Raw genomic sequence first — 19,893 nt, 5'->3', positions numbered from 1 at the left:
GCCGCAGAGAAATGTTGCCTGACCACCTGATCTAAAAGCAACCATCCAGCAGCTGTCCAGCGTATCAATACTTTTAAGATTCTCTACATAGTGTTTATCACTTTTGACATCTTCTTGATTATTTCTCTATTCAAATTGTCTATTACCTGCACTAGAATATAAGTTTTCCAAAAGCAGGGGCTGTGAGTGTCTGATGTCCTGTTGTACCACTGTATCTGGCACATAGTAAGCTTTTGGTAAATATTTGTAGGTGGATAAAAGACAATAAATAATTTACCATGGCTGCAGTACTATGGGATTTTCATAGAATATGGAATAAGCTCTTAGGAATTTATGGTATTGCTCTTCGGTTCCGCTTAACTCTATTTCTAAAATATTCTTTATTTTGAAAAATGTGTTGGTAGACATTGCCGTCGGAGTGCCCTTTGCAGGAAAGGATCAAAGAGGCAAAGTGCTCATTTACAATGGGAACAAGGATGGTTTAAACACCGAGCCTTCGCAGATTCTGCAAGGAGTGTGGGCCTCGCAGGCTGTCCCTTCTGGATTTGGCTTTACTTTAAGAGGAGATTCAGACATCGACAAGAATGATTACCCAGGTAAGGTTTCCTTTCTTTTTTCACCAGTCCACTTCCTGGAACGAGTGTGTTCTCTGGAAAATGCATCATGCATAAGCAGTGCTCTCATAAAGACAGAGGTCAACTGAAACATAGCATAGGTTTTTTGTGTGATTGCAGAGTAACTTTCATGAGAATTTGAAGCAAGACAAAACAAACACTCTCTTTCCTGTCAAGAGACAATATCAGAAAGGCAAGATGGCTTTAAAAGCTGCATTACACAAAAAACTCATCAAATGGGCAACCCAAGTTTTCATTTGAAATGCCTCCGTGACTTGGTCTCCATTGACAGAGACAGCTTGCATCAAACACCTTTCCAGAGCAATTTATTTTAATCCTGTAATTCTCTTTTGAGCTCATAGTTCCTATTAATTAACATATCAATCTTGACATTTCTATCATAAAGCTCACGTTTTTAGAGCATAAATAGTATCCAGCCGTATTGTTGGGTTTATTAAAGATAGGTAGAATATTTTAAAGTGGAGGGGAAAAAACTGGCTCATGAAAGGAATCAAAGACTATTCTTGATTACCTAATTCATATTGAGGGTACATGGAAACCTCAAAGCCCAGCTAGGTAATTCATGTTTTGTGCATGCTATATAAAAACATGGATTTGTCTGAAAGGATTATTTCAGTAATCAGAGTTTTTAGCAGAGAGTGTTAGACTTCTTGTTTTTATGGTTTGATTTTTCACTTCTATGTTGGTTATTTTAAGATGATTTCAATAAATGCTTAGAAATCATTAATAGTTAACTGACAGCTTCAACGATTTACTAAAAACCTTGTCTCTTTCTACCAGCCCCTCCCCAAATTGGAAATTTTCCATATAGAGAGCTTTTTTTAGTTTGGGCAGCAGTCCAATAAGCTGACTGCCTAAATATACATCATGAATTTCAATCTTTTGGCTTTGTCTTCTCTGCTGGGATTAGGCAAAAAGGATATTGCAAAATATTCTTATAAACTTTCCAGAAACTTTTCAGGACACTACATAGACATCCTAGTGGGCTTCAAGTGGATTCGGCATTATATTGTATATTAATGCCTTCTACATGTGGCAGTTTCAAGGGCACTCAGTTAAATTTATTTTCTTAGGTTATAGCATACTAGTCTAATCAGTGATGGTTAGTTATTTTTGTTTGTTTTTTTTTTAAGGTGGAGGGGGTAATTTTAAATAATTCAAAAATCTAGGTTTCTTAGGTGATTCCTACCCAAAATATGGCTGGGCATTTAATGAAATTCAACTCCTAGGCTGCAATTTTAAGTAAACAGTTAATTTAGAAAGTTATTGCTGTTCATTATGCTTGTCTTAGGCTTCCTTTTCCCACCCTTAGTACCAGGGAACTTGACAGAATGGCTGTGCCTTCTCCAAAGCAAAGGAAATAAAGGACATATCGATCAAATAGCCAGTCCTTTGACTTCCTTTGAAGGTGTAACATGTCCCAAGTGAGGTCCAGGAAAGAGAGTAACATGAAAGAACTTTTCTCTCAAGGAATATTCCCTTCAGGAAGAAAAAAAAAATGTTTTTTAATTTTTTAAAAAAGTTGGACAGGGAAGAGAAGCTGAAATAAGCACAATGTTAGTAATTGATCTCATCTTAATTAAGTCTTCTTCATCCCTTCCTACCAATCAGAAAAAGTTCATTTGAGGTCACTTGCTAGTCAATAACTTTATCTGCTGAGGCTGATCCAGTTTATAGTAATCAGTGATGTTAACACAGTGGATCCATCTGTATCTAAAGTAAATGTTCTTAAGTAAGGCAGGATCACTAATACCACTTAGTTGAACTCTTATCCGTCAAGAGTCTTCAGGCCTTCAGGTTTCACCCGTGCATCCCCTAGGAGACCTGGGTTCTGGTCCCAATTCTGCCTCTCCAGTAAAAATATAGATGTCTTGTGATTCATGATCCTATAACGTTTTCCCCGATCCTTAACTTCTTGCAAAAAGAATGCCACTCAAAGAAGCCTTTCAATCTTGACACCAAGACCCCAGCGATCTACGAAGAAGAAAACTGCCTTATAAGCAGGTGACTGGATTCTCTTATCTAGTATAGTGGATTTGAAATTGGCAGGCATATTTCAAAAATCAGACATGGAACTTTCCTCATTTTTCTATAAATGAATTCCACTTCGCTCTCAAGGCTCCATTTCCACCATGGTAGAGAACCTTAATCTTGCAGTCACTTCTAGATTCAGACTTAGTCTTATTGGGATAAATATTTGATCAGATTCAAGACTCTCTCTCCTCCCTCTGCAGCCATTTTCCCAAGGAATGGAATAGAAAGGGCTGTACCTTTTGTCCAGGGATTGCCAAGGGACATCTAGCCCAAGCGTGTCATCTGCTGTTATTGGCTTATGGCTTATAATATATAATATATATAAAGGTGTATATTACATATCTATATAATATAAGGGTGGTTCAGTCCCTCAAGCTTCTGTGGCTAATTCCATAGTTGGTGTATTGACCTCCGTTCAGAAGTGCCCTGTGTCCTGGGCCCTCCTTGCCCTGTTTTGGCCTCTTCTAGCCCACTCTCAGCAAGTGCCTCTGTGCCACCATTGGGACTCAGATACTTCCAGGTTGGGGTCTTCAGGTTTCTGAAATTGCCCTTAGGCTAATCCACCCAGATTTCTTTTAGCCATTGCTAATTTTCCACCCAGGCATCTTGTTGCTCCAGCGGGTAATTGGGTTGCAGTCTTCTGAGGCTTTGCCTGGGAAGTAGTGAGAGCCCTCTCTTTCCCCAGAGGTAATTGGGTGGCATGCTTTCCAAACCCTATAATTCATTTTATAAACTCTACGTTCTATTCCTCCATGATCTTTGCGGAATGTTTTGTCTTGTGACTTTCCAAGCCAGTCCTTTTTGGAACTTAAAAAGAAAAACGAATTTGTTTCTCTCTGGGGTCCTCCTCTTTCAAATCAAAAGAAATTTGTCTCTCAGATTTTTGTGCTTTCTGAGTCTCAAAATCCATTCAACAAATTGATTTCCTTCTTCTAGGATGTATGTAGTCATCCTTTATAAGCAGTGGCTCTCAACCTTGGCTGCACATTAAAATCGCCTGGGAAGTTTTAAAAAACCCATATGCTCAGATCAAATAAATCAGAATCTCAGGGGATGGAGTTCAGACTATAGTGATGTGTTTAAGTGATCTTGGTGATTCCAGGGTATGACCATGTTAGAAACTAGTCCTTACAGCGGTGTTTTCCCCACTTAAATGTGCATACAGATCACCTGGCACCTTTTTTAAAATGCAGATCCTGATTTAGTTGGTCAAGTGGCAAAGTTGTCAAGATTCCTCATTCCCAGCAAGCCCCCAGGTACCACCATTGCTGCTGGGCCTTACACCACACTGCTGAGTTTTAGGGAAATAAGCTTTACAGCAGTGTTCTCAAACTTAGCATGCATGCCATTTACCTGTTGAGCCTGTTAACACAGGCTGAATGCATTGTGCCCATTCAGATCTTGATTTACCTGCTTTGGGGTGGGGTGCAGGGATTTGTGTTTTTACCTCGAACCGTACTTTGAAAAATACTGCCCGAGAATCTTTGTGTTTCTGCTCCATGTCTACGAAAGTCAGAGGTGTACCTTTTTCTTTTGGCAAAAACCCATGAACTAAGTTCTGACATTCCGTTTATTCTTTACAAGGAAAGAATAAACCAACCAGTGGCTCTTTTCTCCAGATTGCTTGTGTGGTTACTGCCATTGCTACGCTTGGGCACACCACGTACTCTGGTCACATCTGGGAAAATTCAGGAAGGCCCATTGAAAAATATTTAATTTTTCATGCACTGCTCTACATTTTGTGGAAATTATCTGTGTATTTAAAGTGATACCTTACTGACTTACATTTAAAATATATTATCACGTTTGTTAAGGAATTAATGCACCTTAACTTGACTTAAGCCATAAAGGGATATTTATATTAAGGTTACAGGAACATCTCAAGGGATCCTACTGTGGACTGAATGTCTCCCCAAAATTCATTGAAGCTTGATCCTAATTGTAACAGTGGTAAGAGGGTGGGAAATCAGACTATGGCACTAGTTAAAAGGAGGGGCCTTTAAGAGGTGATTGGGTTGTGAGGAATACTCTTAGGAATGGATTAATTCATGGAATAATGGGTTAATAGTTTAGTGGGTTGTCATGGGAGGGGCACTGGTGGCTTGATAAGTGGAACAAGTGAGCACAGTGAGGCTCTCTAGCTCTTGACATTCTTGCCTTGTAATACTCTGGTCACCAAGGGACTCTGTAGAGTTCCAACCAAGAAGGTGGCACTCAGCAGATCTACCCCCTGGACCCTGGACTTCCCAGCCTCCAAAGTGTAAGAAATAAATTTTATTTCTTCATAAATTACCCAGTTTTAGGTGTTCTAAGAAACAGAAAACTGACTAATACAGGACCTAAGGTCAGGTACTCACAAGGCTTCTGGAAGTGACTGACTGAGATTGGTGGGGGTCCAAGATTGTCAGGACTTTCTTTCTCTCTCTCTTTCTCTGCAGACCAGATTTATCTGAGCCTGTGCTAAACTGTTTCTGCCCCACAGCTCCAGCATGTATGTGCTGCAGTCGTACCCACTCAGAGAGACTGTCTACCGTCTATCTCAGTCCCAAAGTCCTGGGGAAGAGAACCTAGTCTCTGAGGCAAATGGTGACATTTTCCAAAGAAAGTAGGGTTGACCTGTGGATTTGGCAGGTATCCCAGTACATATCCACTATAACTATCCTGTAAAACAGAACCAAACAAAATGGCCCTAGTAAATAAGAATTATAGTAAGAAATCAAGAACACAACTTGAAGAAAAAATGCTACTTTATTTTTTAAGTGAAATACTAAAAATGATTTTAAAGTTGCTCAGCATTATTTTTATACTTGTTCCTTTAATTTCAAGGTGTAAAAGAAAAATAAGTAAGACAATCCTTTATTTGGTCAAAAAATATGTATTAGCCTCTACTGTGTGCATAGATATTATGCTGGGGCATGGGGAGATGGTGCTGAATATGTAAACAAGTCATCACCTCCACAGAGCTTAGGTTCTAGAAGAGATAGACAGACAGACAGATAGTTAAGCAAGTAATTACAGCAAAGGGTGAGCATTGCCGTAAGAGGTGAAGTAGAGATTGCTATGGGGGTCATAGAGAGGACCCTGTCCCATCTATAGAGGACCTCTCAGTTGACCTCATGTGAAGTCTGAGTAGCAGACAGCCACGGGTGCAGGCAGGAAGACAGGACAGCAGGTGCAAAAGCCAAGAGCCACTGAGAACACGTGGCCTCCTGGAACAGCAAGGGACCTTCTAAATCACTGGTATATGTACAAACAGAGGAGCAGGTGGGAGAGATGAGCTGGGGCCAGGTGGAGAAGCCATTTGGGGTTTGGTCTTTACAATGAGGGGGATGAGAAGGCACTTTAGACGTGTCACTTGGGCTCTGGCACAGAGAGTGGATTGGCAGGGAGACCAACTGGGGCAGTTCAGTTAGAGATGACAGTGACCTGGATCTGGGTAGTGGCAGTGGGGATGTAGGGAAGTGGATGGGTGGCACCACAGGGATTTGGTAACCATTGTATGGGGGTGGGGGGTGAAAGAGAAGGAGGATTTTGAATGAGTTCCAGTTTTCTGGCTGGATAGCTGTGCTGTTCATTGAGACGGGAATCCTGAGGTGGAGCAGCACTGTGGGGAAAACAGTGATTTTTTGAACATTGCGAGTCTGAGATAACCTTTATCTCTTCATGTGCCTGGTGTATCATGATGGGTAGGATGCCCAAGAGATGGAAGCCACAAGGCTCAGCCAGGGCTCCAGGGACAGAGGAGGTGGCTGTGCTTGACACAAGCCTAAGGACTGATATGGATTTAGTGAGATTTCCTGCTCAGTAATTTATCATCTGCAGTCCCTTCTCAAGGCTTTGTGAACTCTCTTAACATGCTCAGCGTCTTTTTCTCAGTTCCGCTGAATTAAATGTTCAAGATATGAAAGACAGGGGTGGTGCCTTTACACTGGATCAACAGATCACTCTTTTTGTGTCTTGGCGGTTTGCTTGGCTTTCTTGAAAAGATCCATAGAATGTAGGAATTTGAAAATGTATGAAATAATTAAGTCTTTAAAATGCAGTCATTTTTGGAATAGAGTAATACTTGAAAAAATTCATACATGGTTTCTAAAGATTATGCTTGTGAATTTTAAAAATATTTTAGGAGGAAAATATTGTTGACCTTTAGAAATTTTGTAATCATTTGGTCTTAATTAAATGCCTTACCAGAAGAAAATGTACAGGCTCTGTAGGTTCACATACAGGCACCTCCAATTCCCCTGATTACTTCCAGAACCTGAGCTAATTCCAGGATACAGGGGCTGCTGCAAATGATGTACAGGTTGTGCCCAGCCAAGGAGCAAGTGGGAGCAGATTCATGTATGAGGGGGTTCCCTCCACTCAGGAAGGGTCTGGAGTGCCTTTAAAAATTCACACACAGGACTGCAGGCGCTCAGTGGCTCTATTCTAAATAGGTCAGAAACAAAATCCCAAACCTCATCACTTAGTCTCACCTGAAGAATTCATGAGAAAACAAATGCAAAGAAAATGGATTTGAAATTCTGAATTGAAACAAGTCAAGCTACTTGGAGTTGTTATGGAATGGAACACACCTGAAAAATTGTGCTTACCAACTGTGACAGCTTCTGGTGGGGTTATGATGGGGTCATTTTCCCATTCTTGAAATAAACACTTTTCCCTCATTTTTAGGTGTCAAAAGCTTAGCAGCTATATCTAAAAGCATAGCAGTGTTGGCTCTCCCTGGTCTTCACTTCTTGCTAGTAAAGCTACACAACTACACTAGTTGTCAGGTTACAGTAATAGCTACACTAATTGTGTGGTTAAAGCAACTCATAACTAAAGTGTTTCATTATTTTAGTTATACTAAGTTTCCATTTGTATTGCCAGGGCTAGGGCTCAGACCCTTCAAACCCATTGTACAGACTAGGTCACCAGACCCCTCACATGCAGGTCCACTGTAGGTAATTGGGAAAAATCCCGGGAGCCATTGGCAGATGACATGAACTCAGTCCTCAGCAGTAGCAGCAGCAGGTTACAGCAGCAGTAGCGGTGGCCTCTTGGGGCATCCTGGGGGCACTGGCAGCAACAGTTTGTAGCAACAGCCTCCAGCAGCAGTAGCAGCCTCCCTGTGGCCCCCCCCCTGGGAGCATCCCAGGGGCAAGGGCTCCATGGATCAGAGCCACTCATCCTTTATACTTAAGTCCATAATCCAGGACACCTGGGTGCACATGCACAATTACATTAGACGATAGCCAAGGAACACCTGGGCACACATGCATATTTACATCAAATGCTTGGCAAGATTCTGAACATCTGAGGGGCCATGACCATTTTCTTTCACTTTCCCTACAATCCACCCCTTCAGGGTCCCTCGCTGTACAATCTACTCATTCAGAATCTTCTGCGATGTTCCCTTAGTGAGGATAAATGACCCCTGCATTCACATATTAACATTCCATCCCAACAGTCCCAAAAGTCTTCAGCTTGTTGCAGCATCAACTCAAAAGCCCAAAGTCTCACCTGAGACTAAAGGCAAAACTCCTTTCAGCTGTGAACCTGTAAAGAGTCAAGAACAAATTTATCTACTTCCAAGATACAGTAAGACAGACATTGGGTACACATTCCCATTCCAAAAGGGAGGAATAGAAAGGAAAAACAAGCCCCAAACAAATCTGAAACCCAAACAGGGCAAACATTAAGCACAATGGGGCATCTGGACCCCCAAAGCATTGTGCAGCCTTGCTCCTACAGCTCCGCCAAGTGCAGACCATTGAGCTGTCCTGGTGCCTGCAGCTTTTCCAGGCCAGCGCTGCCCATTGCCAGCAGCCCCGCAGTTCTGGGCTCCTGGCAGCAGCCCTGCTGTCCTGGCTCTACTAGACATTTCCCCAGTGGGAGTTCTCTGCTGAGGCTCCAGCCCCACTTTTCTGCTCCACATTGCTCCACAGATGACCTCCTCAGGGGCTCCAACCCTGCAGCAGGTCTCTGCCTGCGTCTCCTGGCTTTTTCATACATCTTCTGAAATCTGGGTGGAGGCTGCCACACCTCCACTGCTCTCATGTGCTGCCGGCCTGTAGCTTTAACACAACACGAACACCACCAAGGTTTCTGGCTTGTGCTCTCCAGAGCTCCTGCATGAATTACACTTGGGGGCACCTGAGGCAGGGCTGCTCCAGCTAGAGTGGCTGAGATGCAGGGAACAGTTTCCCGAGGGCAGTGGCGGGCCTGTGATGGGAGGGGTGCTCCTCCAAACTTCTGAAATGCCCTCAGGGCCTTCTCTCATTGTCTCAGCTACCAGCATCTAGCTGCCGCATCCCTGGCTCTTGAATCACTTGAATCAGCTCATACACAGATACATGTACTCACATATATAGGTATGTATGTGTGTATTTTTATATGCATATGTATGTATCCAACAGGAGAGTATATAAGGTAAGATTGGATGACACCCCACTTCTTTCTTTTTGGAAAATATCAATATTAAAATAACCATATTACGGTTAGCAGAGTAGCTATGAACAGAGGAAGGGAAATCAGACTGCCTGAGTTTGGGTTCCCACCTAACACTGGTTAGCTTGGTGTCAACAAGTTCTTTCATGTTTTCAGCTTTCATTTCCTCATCTGGTATGACAGGGCTCATCATACCTACTTGGCTGGGTTGTGGTTCTTGCACTTTCTAGACTGAGAAAGGATTTTTACAAAATGTTTTAAGATGGCTTAGAGTAGGAAAGGAAATTAATGTGATTACCATGAATAGAATCAAAGTGACTTTACTTCACAGTCATGTTGGGCCACATGAGATTTTGAAAACTCCAAATCCTAGGATGTTGGAAATGAACAGCCTAGCTTTAAAATTTGCCCCAGTACTTTCTAGCTGTGTAAGAGTGAGACCATTTCTTAACCTTGCTAAACTTCAGTGTCCTTGTCTGTAAAATTAGATAAGAATATGTTGGCGTAAAGATGTGTTGTCGACCAGTACCCTGAGGGGAGATGGTGGGAAGTGAAGAAACACACGATTTATTTTATGGGATCAGGAGTACCTTGCAGGCTGCTGACCTGCAAGGCATCTTAGTTTATTTTAGGTTCCTTTTTATAAGCCAGTGAAAATAACAAATCATATTGATTAAATCAATTATATCTGGTACCAAGCTATTTATAGAACATGTTCAGCTGCCATGGCGCTTGAAGATTCATAGCTAACTGCTTATCAACAAAATAAGAACATAAGTTTCTCATTTGCAAAGCTTCCAGGGTCCTGGGTTCAATCAAAGGTCAGACCTCAAAGGGAGGGAGAAGAGGGAAGTAGGCAAAAGGGATGCCAGCCTTGCTGGCTTCCCTAGAATAGCAAGGACTTTGTCAACTTACTTATTCAGTACCCCATCTTTCCCCCTCTGCATGTTGGATGAAGACAATCACAGGACCTCCCATCTGAAGCCATAATAGGTGAGTAATAGTACAGAGTCACCAAAATCATTGGTTGCTACAATGGAGGCAGACTGAAAAGCACAAAAAGGCAAATACAGAAGCAATTTTAAACACTATTAACAAATACAATATCTACTGTACAATGTACAAGGAATGCAACTGAGACAGTTTCATTGGTTACAGGAGATATTATAACCATTACCATGGGGTGTTATTTCAAAATTTCCCACAAGTAGCACATTGGGAGGAGCTACACAGGAGCATAAACCATAGGAAATCACAAGACTTTGAACTTGGTCTATGAAAGATAAAGTAACAACACTCAATGAAACAAGCAATCTTCACAAACCTGGATGGGCTATACCCTAGTTGTATACCATATACTAGTCACCCAACCCCCTGGCACCATCCAGTCAGATGGCAACCAGGATTCTAGGTGATGATGAGATCAGTCCCATAATGCCTTCTCATTGTCTGAAGAAAACCCAACAGGGTGATGCAATATGAGAGTGGGATAATAACATTCCAGCCAGTGAGGGCATTTGACAAAAGGCTGTCTGTGTTGATCCGCACAGGAAGACAGCTCTGGGAGTGCTCCTTGAGCACAAGTTCTTTTTATTTTTTATCCTATCCAATCCATATATCATTACAGTCTGCATATGAACTCCTGTATGAGGTTGGAGTCCTTCTGAAGGAGCTTCCATCCCATGTGCCAATTTTCCTTGGATGTGGGTATGAAAACAACCAAACCTAGGCTTAGTGGTAAAACAAAAGGGTAAAGCAGACAAATGAGCAGTGCAATTAACAGATCTATTGACTTCAGGAATTATAGATCCATCCTTCACATTTCCCTCCTTTTTATTTAATTAAAAGAAAAAGCAAAAGTTATAAATCAAGGTTTTACAGTTAAAACAAAGCATTTTGTTATAGGATGGGTCTATAATTGAAAAAGCCTCTAGCAAAGACATATATAATCCTGTTTGATTAGTAATCTACACATAAGTAAACAGCAAGGCATGTGTCGGGCTTTGAGAGAAACTCCGCAGTTTTTTTTTTTTTTATAGCTTTTAGCTTTTAAAGTTAAATAAGTATCAAACATATCACAAAGGTGTTGACCCAAAGGCAAATTTAGGCAGAAGGTTTAAATTAAATTTTGAAAACATATTTATTGTATCAACAATTTTGGAAAATTAAAGTCACATGAACTTGAAAAGTATACTTATTTAATGAGCATGCATTAATTGTAAGCCAGTTTGGTACCATGCAGACAATACAAACACACATATAGAGGCAAACATATAGACATAACATATACTTATGCACACATATATATATAGACATAAGCAGACAAAGAACTCACTAGTATAAAAGGACAGTTAGATTTAAATTGTTTTCTTTTATTAAAAGATATCAATTTATCTGTGAGGCCTCACCTTGTTTTAGAGAAAATAAGGTAACAAAGCAGGTTGATTTTAGTTTAGTTTTTGTTTTTTAAATGAGTTACTGAGCTTAAGGTTGAGCCAGAGAGCAAACAGAGATAAGGCTATAGAGTTTGGGGGTTTCAAGAAAAAAGCAGCAGACCCAAAAAGAAGGTCTGGTTGGTGCCAAGGCTTCTCTCATAAAGCCCCAGAGTCCCTGGCAAAGAAGAGAAGTATATGCACTTAAGAATTAACTTCTTTTATTTTAGTTTGTCCAATTAAAAGTTCTTTCAGTCACTGAAAAAGATTAAGTTTTATCCTTTTTAGGTGACACAAACATGTCCTTGCCTTTTGTTAAGGTTTAGAGTAGGTCTCAGAGTGACTTGACATAGATTCCAAACTGTCGGGTGGGAAACCTTGACGAGAGGTATTGCCTAATTAATCAACAACCAATTAGTTTTCACATTTCTCTGTCAAGGTTTCCTTCCTTGGAATACCAAGGACCTTGTTATTTAATAACCATTAACAGTTTTACAAGCTACCATTTGGTTACTTTACAGCTGGCTGCTTTAAGGAAACAGTGAAGTTGTATGTTGCGTCTCTGCCTTAGATAAGGAAGTTCCTGTGTTTTAAGTGAAAGAAAAAGCAAAACTTATGAGCTGTTTCAATATCCTGCAAAACTAAGATCGAATATTGACTGTCCAAATATAATTCAAAGGGACTGTCCTGTAATAAGAAAAAAAGCATAAATAACAGTGTGAAGTTCAATGCACTGTGCAGAGGAGGCTTGAACACATCTAGAAAAGGGTTGGTCATCAGTAATTACTGCTGCTAGTCCAATGCTGGAGCTGTCAGTAAACACGAGGGAAGCGTTAGATAAAGGAATGGAAGAAGTATTTTTAGGAAACATGATGGCAATACGCCAAAAAAATTGTAACAGTTTATTCTGAGGGTAGTGGACAGAAATTTGATCAGTAAATTCTGTAATGGCTTCTTGCTAAGCAGCAACAGAGCTCATTAACCATAGAAACCACTGTGATGAGAAAGGAATAACAATATAATGAGAGTTAGTTCCAAACAACTGTTGCAACCAATGCTGCTCTTTGATAATTAAAGCTGTAAGAAATAGATAATGAAGAGTTAAAGTATGAGTCTGATGAGATGGTAAAAAAAAGCCACTCCAATGGGCCATATTCTTGCCATATTAACGCAGTGAGGATAACAGGTGTGGGAAGTAGGATAAGAAATATGGGTAAAGATTGGTTTACACGAAAAACCTGTGCTTTGTGAATGGCTTGTTCTACTTTCTGCAACGCATGGACTGCTGCAGGAGTCAAACTTCTGGGAGAATTAGGTGATGAGTCACCCTTTATGATGTCAAATAAAGGCTGAAGATCCACAGTTGTAAGTTGGAGAGAAGGGCCAAGCCAGTTAATGTCTCCCGGTAATTTTTGGAAATCATTGTGTCTTCAAAGAATCACATCTGATTTGAATTTTTTGTGCGCGGATAGTCTTATTGTCTATGATATGACCCAAATAGGAAAAGGGGTGTGGCATTTTAATTTTTTCCGGAGACAGAACCAAACCATATGTAGCTAATACCTTGGAAAGGGAATCAAATATTGAAAGTAAACACTGTTGATTTTCATGGGCAATTAGAATATTGTCCATATAATGGATGAAATATGCCTGAGGATATTGGCATCATAACGGCTCAAGAATATTAGAAATATATTTTTGACATAATGTAGGACTATTAGCCATACCTCGTGGCAATACCTTCCATTGATATCTTTTCATGGGGCTTGAAACTTAAAAGGGGGTACGCTAAAAGTGAGCAATTCACAATCTGAAGGAAACAGGCGGATGGAATAGAAACAGTCCTGCAGGTCCAGAACTATTAAATAAAATGAAGCCAGGATGGCTATAGGAGATGGAAGACCAGGTTGTAAAATGCCCATGGGTTTCATAACCGCATTAAAAGCTCAGAGGTTTTGCAAAAGTCTCCACGAGCCAGTTTTTTTCTTAATGACAAAAATAGGGGTATTCCAAGGACTATTAGAGGGCTCAATACGGCCCTTTTGAAGTTGATCTTGAACCAAATTTTGATAAGCAAGCAATTTCTCCCGAGTAAGGGGCCACTTATCCACCCATACAGGTGTATCTGAGATCCAAGAAATTGGATCAGCAGTGGCAGGAGATATAAAGGCCCCCATTATAAAGGGGTAGAGGAATGGTGCAGAATTTCATTGGGACTCAATAGTAAAGCTCCCATTTACTGCAAGACATCATGTCCCCACAAATTATTAGGTATAGAAGAAAGCACATAGGGATGAAAACTCCCAGAATGGCCTTCATTGTCAGCCCAAATGAGGAAAGAACTACTGTGCCAAGGTGCACTTGATTGGCCAATCCCTTGGAGCTCAGTCATGGCTGGCTGCAAAGGCCAAAAAGCAGGCCAGACATGACAGAAATGTCAGCTCCTGTATCTAATAACCCCTTAAAGAATTCTCCCTGAACAGATAACACTAATTCTGGGTGTCCTTTTCCTATTTGTTGTACCCAATAGGCTTTATCAGATGATCCAAATCCCTGCTCTCCCTGTGCGGTATTTTGAAGAACTTTACCTGTAATTAAAAGAGGGACCAATACTAGTTGAGCTATTTTCATGTCAGGAGAGGCAGGGATGATTCCCTGCCCTGCAGTAGCCATAACTCATATCTCTCCAGTAAAATCAGAGTCAATGACTCCGGGAAACACCCAAAGACCTTTTAAAGTAAGGCTGCTCCATCCCAAGGTAATCCCTACACTGCCTGAAGGTAAAGAACCAAATATACCAGTAGGGCTAGCTTGTGGCCCCATAGTAGGAGTTAACACAAATTGAGCTGTGGGACTGAGATCCAGTCCTCCATGTCTTCTGGTTGCTCGAGAGAGGTCGGCGATGGTTTTTCAGAAGCCTTCTCCAGAATTTGGGAGGATAGATGGACATGGCCGCCATTGTTTGATGGGGCTGGGCTAGGCCCCGTGTCCCATTTCCCCACTGGGGAAGAGGCTAACCCTCTACCATAGTTTTGGAATGGCATTCATTTACCCAGTGGTGTCCCCTCCGACATCTTGGGCAGATATTTGGAGTAGGTGTAGAAGGGAAGTTATCAGGAGTGGAAGCTTGATTAGGACACTGCTTTGCAAAATGACCTCCTTTTCCACATTTAAAACATGTTTTGCAACTACAATTACTTGAAGTTGATACGACAAGCAAACAGAAAGGACATTGTTGTGGGGGAGGGAGGAGAAGGGGGAGGGAGGGAGGTTTTGGTAAGGGGCAACAATAATCAACCACAATGTATATTGACAAAATAAAATTAAAAAAATAAAATAAAAATTAAAATTAAAAAAACATGTTTTGGATCTACACCTTGGATCTTTTTTTCCTCACTCTCTAAAATATTGAGAGCATTATATTTCTCAAAGCAGTGGCAAAAGCTACCCCCTGCATATATGAGGACCCGATATCCACACAGAGATGGACATAGTCAGAAAATGTCCCCTTCTTATGATAAGGGTGAATAGAGGGCTTTATCAGATGGTCAAAAGTCAGCAAAAGGTCAGGGGACTCAATGGCCAAAGGTGGCGGTGAAGGCAATGGATCAGCAGGAGGTGATTCTGCCTCACTATGTATTTCCTCTTTATCCTCTATCTCTTCAGTACATTCCCCAATCAAAGGTTATCAATAACATCAGTGGGGGAAGAATGTATATCAGGAACTTCAATAGATTTAGAGACAGTTGAGACCACAGGGGCTTTAGAAGCCTCATGGCCAGGATGTAAACAGTCTCTGATCAAATTGCATAAAGAAAAAGTATCCACAGGGACCTTAGAAGGACCCACAACACAGTAATATTCTTGGAGCTATCTCCTAACATGTTCCCAAGTTTTCTAACTAAACAATAGAGACCTTGCAGCCCCAAGCCTTAAACATAAATTTCAAAACCTGGAGAAAGAGATCCCACTCTTTAAGTTTTCTAATTGAACAATAGAGACCTTGCAGACCCGGGAGAAAGAGATCCAGCTCTTTGCTCCCTCATTGTCCCATTAGTTTTACTCCTGACTATCTGACTATGTGCCATCGTCCCCAAACAGAATTGGTGCACACCCTAAAACACAAAAGTTTCCCAACCTATTTCCAAGAAGTTTCTCCATACTCAGGTCCCTGTTCAGGCACCACTAAGATGAAATGACATTATTTGTATTAGATGAAATGAGATTATATGTTTTAGTTATAATGATATATTACATGGAGCATCATTTAATAAATGGCAGGTCTTTGACCAACTTTTAAAACAAAACTCTATTTTGGAGGTATTCCTTTTCCTACACATTCTAGTTAATATCCTTTTCTTTGTCTTATTCAGCTTTCGTGGTCTCCATGTTTAACTTACGGTACCACCACCGTTGCTTCCTCTGCCCCAGACAAATGAGAATATGTGAGTAAGAACATAGCTATTGAGACCCTGCTGGGTTGAGAACCACTTACAAACTTCCTGCATCTGGACTCTCCTTGAAAGCTTTGCCCAGCATCATGAGATTGCTGCCCTACTGTGATGTAATTCCACCACCCACTCCACCTCTCACCCCTAAGTGGGAGACGAGGTATTGGGGACGTCTCTCATTTCTCACTACTGTGCTTTACTGGGTGCCAAGGATGAAAAATGTTCTTCTCTCTCAGACCCTTAGCCATTTAAGGGTATTTAATTCTATATAAATTAAGCCTGAACTAGGGTAACGACAAAGGAAATTGAAAGAAAGGAACTATGAAAACAGTGTCAATAAAAAATAGGACTTGGTGATGACTAGCTGTGGTGGAAGGTACAGGAGGTGGCAGGGAGGAAAAAATAGGTGAATGTAAAAGAAGATTCTGAAATCTTGATCCAGTGTACCTGAGAAAAGTACTGTATAATAGACAGATATGGGGAGATTTACTTATAGACACATAGAGATTCAATTATAGAAATAATATGTGAAATAATTTTCCTAACATTACCCAGTATTTTTGCAGACTTTTTATGATAAATATTGTCACCGGCACACATATGTAAATAGCAGTCCTACATATTTTCATTTCTAGCCCCGAAATTCTTTTTCCTATTGAAAATGTTGATGTGTTCAAGTTTCTGTGTTGATGCTTATTGGAAAACTGGATTGACCAGAGGAGTATCTTGTGTACATTAATTGAGTGAAAGCATTTCAGAGGAGAAACAGCTGTGATAGTCAGGAATCCTAAAATTTAGTGATCTAGTGCAATCCTGTTAAACACGATTGTATAACAACACCATCTGCTAAATGCATAGCCTGGACATTCGAGAGTGGAGGATGGGAAATGCAGACTTCGTTGAGGAGCAGAAATCTTACAGGCAATAAAAACTGGAGGAAAACATTGGCCAAATGCCAAGACTATCATTGTCTCATTCCAGCCCCTAATATAACAACGATTATATCATGAAGCCATTTCAGACAATTATACCCAACGAAATAAGATGGTCCATCATCTGTTTTAGTGAGCACTCTGTGTGTGTGTGTGTACGTGAGTATGTGTAGTGTAAGCAAACATGCAAGCAAGAGAGAACCTACACATGAGAGGAAATAAGGGCTGGCTTTAACCAAAGGGAATAATGCATTTTAATTAAACTTTGAGCTCCTTGAAATTGCTAATTTGAAGTTTAGTTGAACCAAGTTCAAATCTTAAAGTTTATTTTTACTTCTCCAACTTCTACTCAAGTTTGTATGAAAAGCAAAACATTACATGCTTATTGAGCGAGCTTTGCATAATTTCATTATAAACACTTTAGAAATTAGAACATTACATTTTCTATAAAAATATATTATGAGTTTAAATGAACTGGAATCAATTCAATGGAAAGAGTTCCTGGACTTTGGACTTAAATATAGTGTCAAAGAGTGGGAGTAAAAATGAATGAGGAGTTAAGTGATCTGAGTTCCAGCACCAGTTTGCCCTAACATGATTTCAGTAACAACCTCTCTGGGCCTTGCTTTCCTCACCTGGAAGTGACATGTGTATATGGATTGCTTCTCCAAGAGTCTTTTCAACTCCAAACTTCTCTGCTTCTATAATCCCAAAACTAGATTAACTGCCCCCCCCAAGATTGCTCTGTAATATTGGGTAGATTGTTAAGGATCTATATTAAAGAAAATAAAAAGACTTACTGAAAGTTTATAAAACTCTTTTCTTAGCTTTTTCTTGGAAATAATTTTAGACTCACAGGAAAGTTGCAAAAAGTAATAGTCTTCCCCTAGTAGTAACAACTTATGTAGTAACAACTTATGTAATCATAGTACAATGAACTATTAACTAATCTATAGACCTATTAGAAGTTCTATAGAATTTCACCATTTGTTCCTTGAATGTTCTTTTTTCTAGTCCAGGATGCAATCCAGGATCCCATGTTGCATTTAGTTACCATATTTCCTTAGTCTCCTCCAATCTGTGACAGCCCCTTTCTTTACTGTCACGACTTTAATACTTTTGAAGAGTACTGGCCAGACATTTTGAAGAATATCCCTGAATTTAGTTTGTTTGATGTTTGCTCATCATTAGATTGAGATTATGTATTTTTGGCAGGAATACTGCACAAGTGGTGCTGTGCCCTAGTCAGTGCATCATGTCAGGAAGTACTTCCTTTTTGCATTTTTATTAGTTGCTTAGTTATCCAGGTTTTCCCCTCTGTAAAGTTACTATTTTTTCCTTTGTAAAAATAAATATCTTTGGAGACATATTATAAGACTATGCAAGTATCCTGTTTCTCATCACACTTCTGCCCACTAATTTTAGCATCCATTGATGAGTCTTGCCTACAATTATTGCTGCTGAATAGCGGTGTTCTATTTCCATCATTTCTTCTACACTTGTTAATTGCAATTCTAATGTAAGAAAAAGATACCTCATCTCCCTCATTTACTTATTCATACAGTTGTTTAGTTATATTGGTATGAATTCATGGATATTTATTTTACTTTATGGGTTATAGTTCATTGCTATATTTATCTACTTTTGTTGCTGAAATTTTCCCGTATTTAGAAATTGGGAATTCCTTCTAGTTGGCCCCAGTGTTCTTTTGACATCACCCATCCTTTTGTGAGCATTTCCTGAAACCACAAGATACTCTAGGCTCATCTTGTGTTTTCCCTGTCCTAGCCCTGGAATCAACCATTCTTCAAGAAGCTGAAGTTCTTTTTTTTTGTGTGTGAATGGTATTTAGAAGCCAATATCTAGACACCAGCTGTTCTCATGCCTACTGGGATGTCAAGATAAAACTTGTGATGCATCGAATTCTGTAGATTGCCATGTTCCCATATATTATAGCTACATTCCAAACCATCAATCTTAGTTGAAATCAACAAATTACATTTTTTATTATTCAACCTATATTTTGCAAGTCAGAATTTCTGCCTTTTTGTTATTGACAAGAGGTATTTGGATGATGTTAATGTTCTTCAGCTAATGTTGAGAACAGCCACTGGTTTTCTTCATTTTTAAAGATGATACTGGTGAAATATTTATTGATTATATGATACTCAAGAGATTGTGCTTTTCAGAATTCAATTATTAATCTATTCAACAAATATGTGTTGAGTGCCTTCCATGCTCCTGGCATTGTTCTTGGTGTTGAGGTTCCGGCAAAGAATTAAACAAAGATCCTGCTCTCATGGGCCTGAGTTCAGATTCTGACCCTAACACTGACCGAATGTGTAACCTTAGCAAGTTACTCAACTTTCTCAAGCCTCAGTTTCCTCATTGGTAAAATAAGTATGACAATTCCTAATAATAGCTTTGCTCTAAAGGGTTGTTTTAGAAGTTAGGTTAGATAATATGTATAAAGTAGTTAGCACTGTGAATAGCATCTAGTAGAAGTCATTAAATATTAGTTGTAAATGACATATTGATGCTGTATTGATGTAATCCATGCCCTTTAGGAGCAGTGTAATCATGGAGATAAAGCATTCAACAGTTAACTGTAATACATGGCAGAATGTGAGAAGAATGAGTTGAAAACAGAGAGTGCTTTTCCAAGGTGATGAAAGAATACTTCATGGGGGAAATGTAAAGCAGGGTCAAAAGATATAGGTATGATTGTAAGTGGTGATATGGAAAAAGCATCCCAGAAGAGGAACACAGCATGAGCAAAGACTCAGAGATGTCATGTTAAATGTTCTTGCCACAGTAACAAAAAATGAATTCCCAGGGTAGGTAGCAGTGAATCAGTAAACAGAAGAAGGAGTAGATAAGACAACAACAGAGGGTCATATGTATACAATGTATTTTGATCACCATCTGATCCAGATAATATTCTTGAGAAGTCTTCATTTTATCAAAGGATACAACACTG

At 40.0% G+C, this 19,893-nt stretch overlaps 1 protein-coding gene across 2 annotated transcripts in view; it reads left to right on the top strand.

Annotated features, from left to right (window-relative positions):
- ITGA8 (integrin subunit alpha 8) overlaps positions 1-19,893 on the top strand; it is a 179,570-nt gene that overhangs the window by 66,159 nt on the left and 93,518 nt on the right. For both annotated transcript variants that reach the window (XM_063100573.1, XM_063100572.1), the window contains one exon: positions 405-596. In XM_063100573.1, coding sequence (XP_062956643.1) covers positions 405-596 — 192 coding nt within the window. The remainder of the gene's footprint in view (positions 1-404; positions 597-19,893) is intronic.

Source organism: Cynocephalus volans, chromosome 6 (genome assembly GCF_027409185.1).
Source record: "Cynocephalus volans isolate mCynVol1 chromosome 6, mCynVol1.pri, whole genome shotgun sequence".
In the NCBI taxonomy this organism is placed as follows: Eukaryota; Metazoa; Chordata; class Mammalia; order Dermoptera; family Cynocephalidae; genus Cynocephalus; species Cynocephalus volans.
This window is presented reverse-complemented; position numbering and strand designations above follow the sequence as displayed.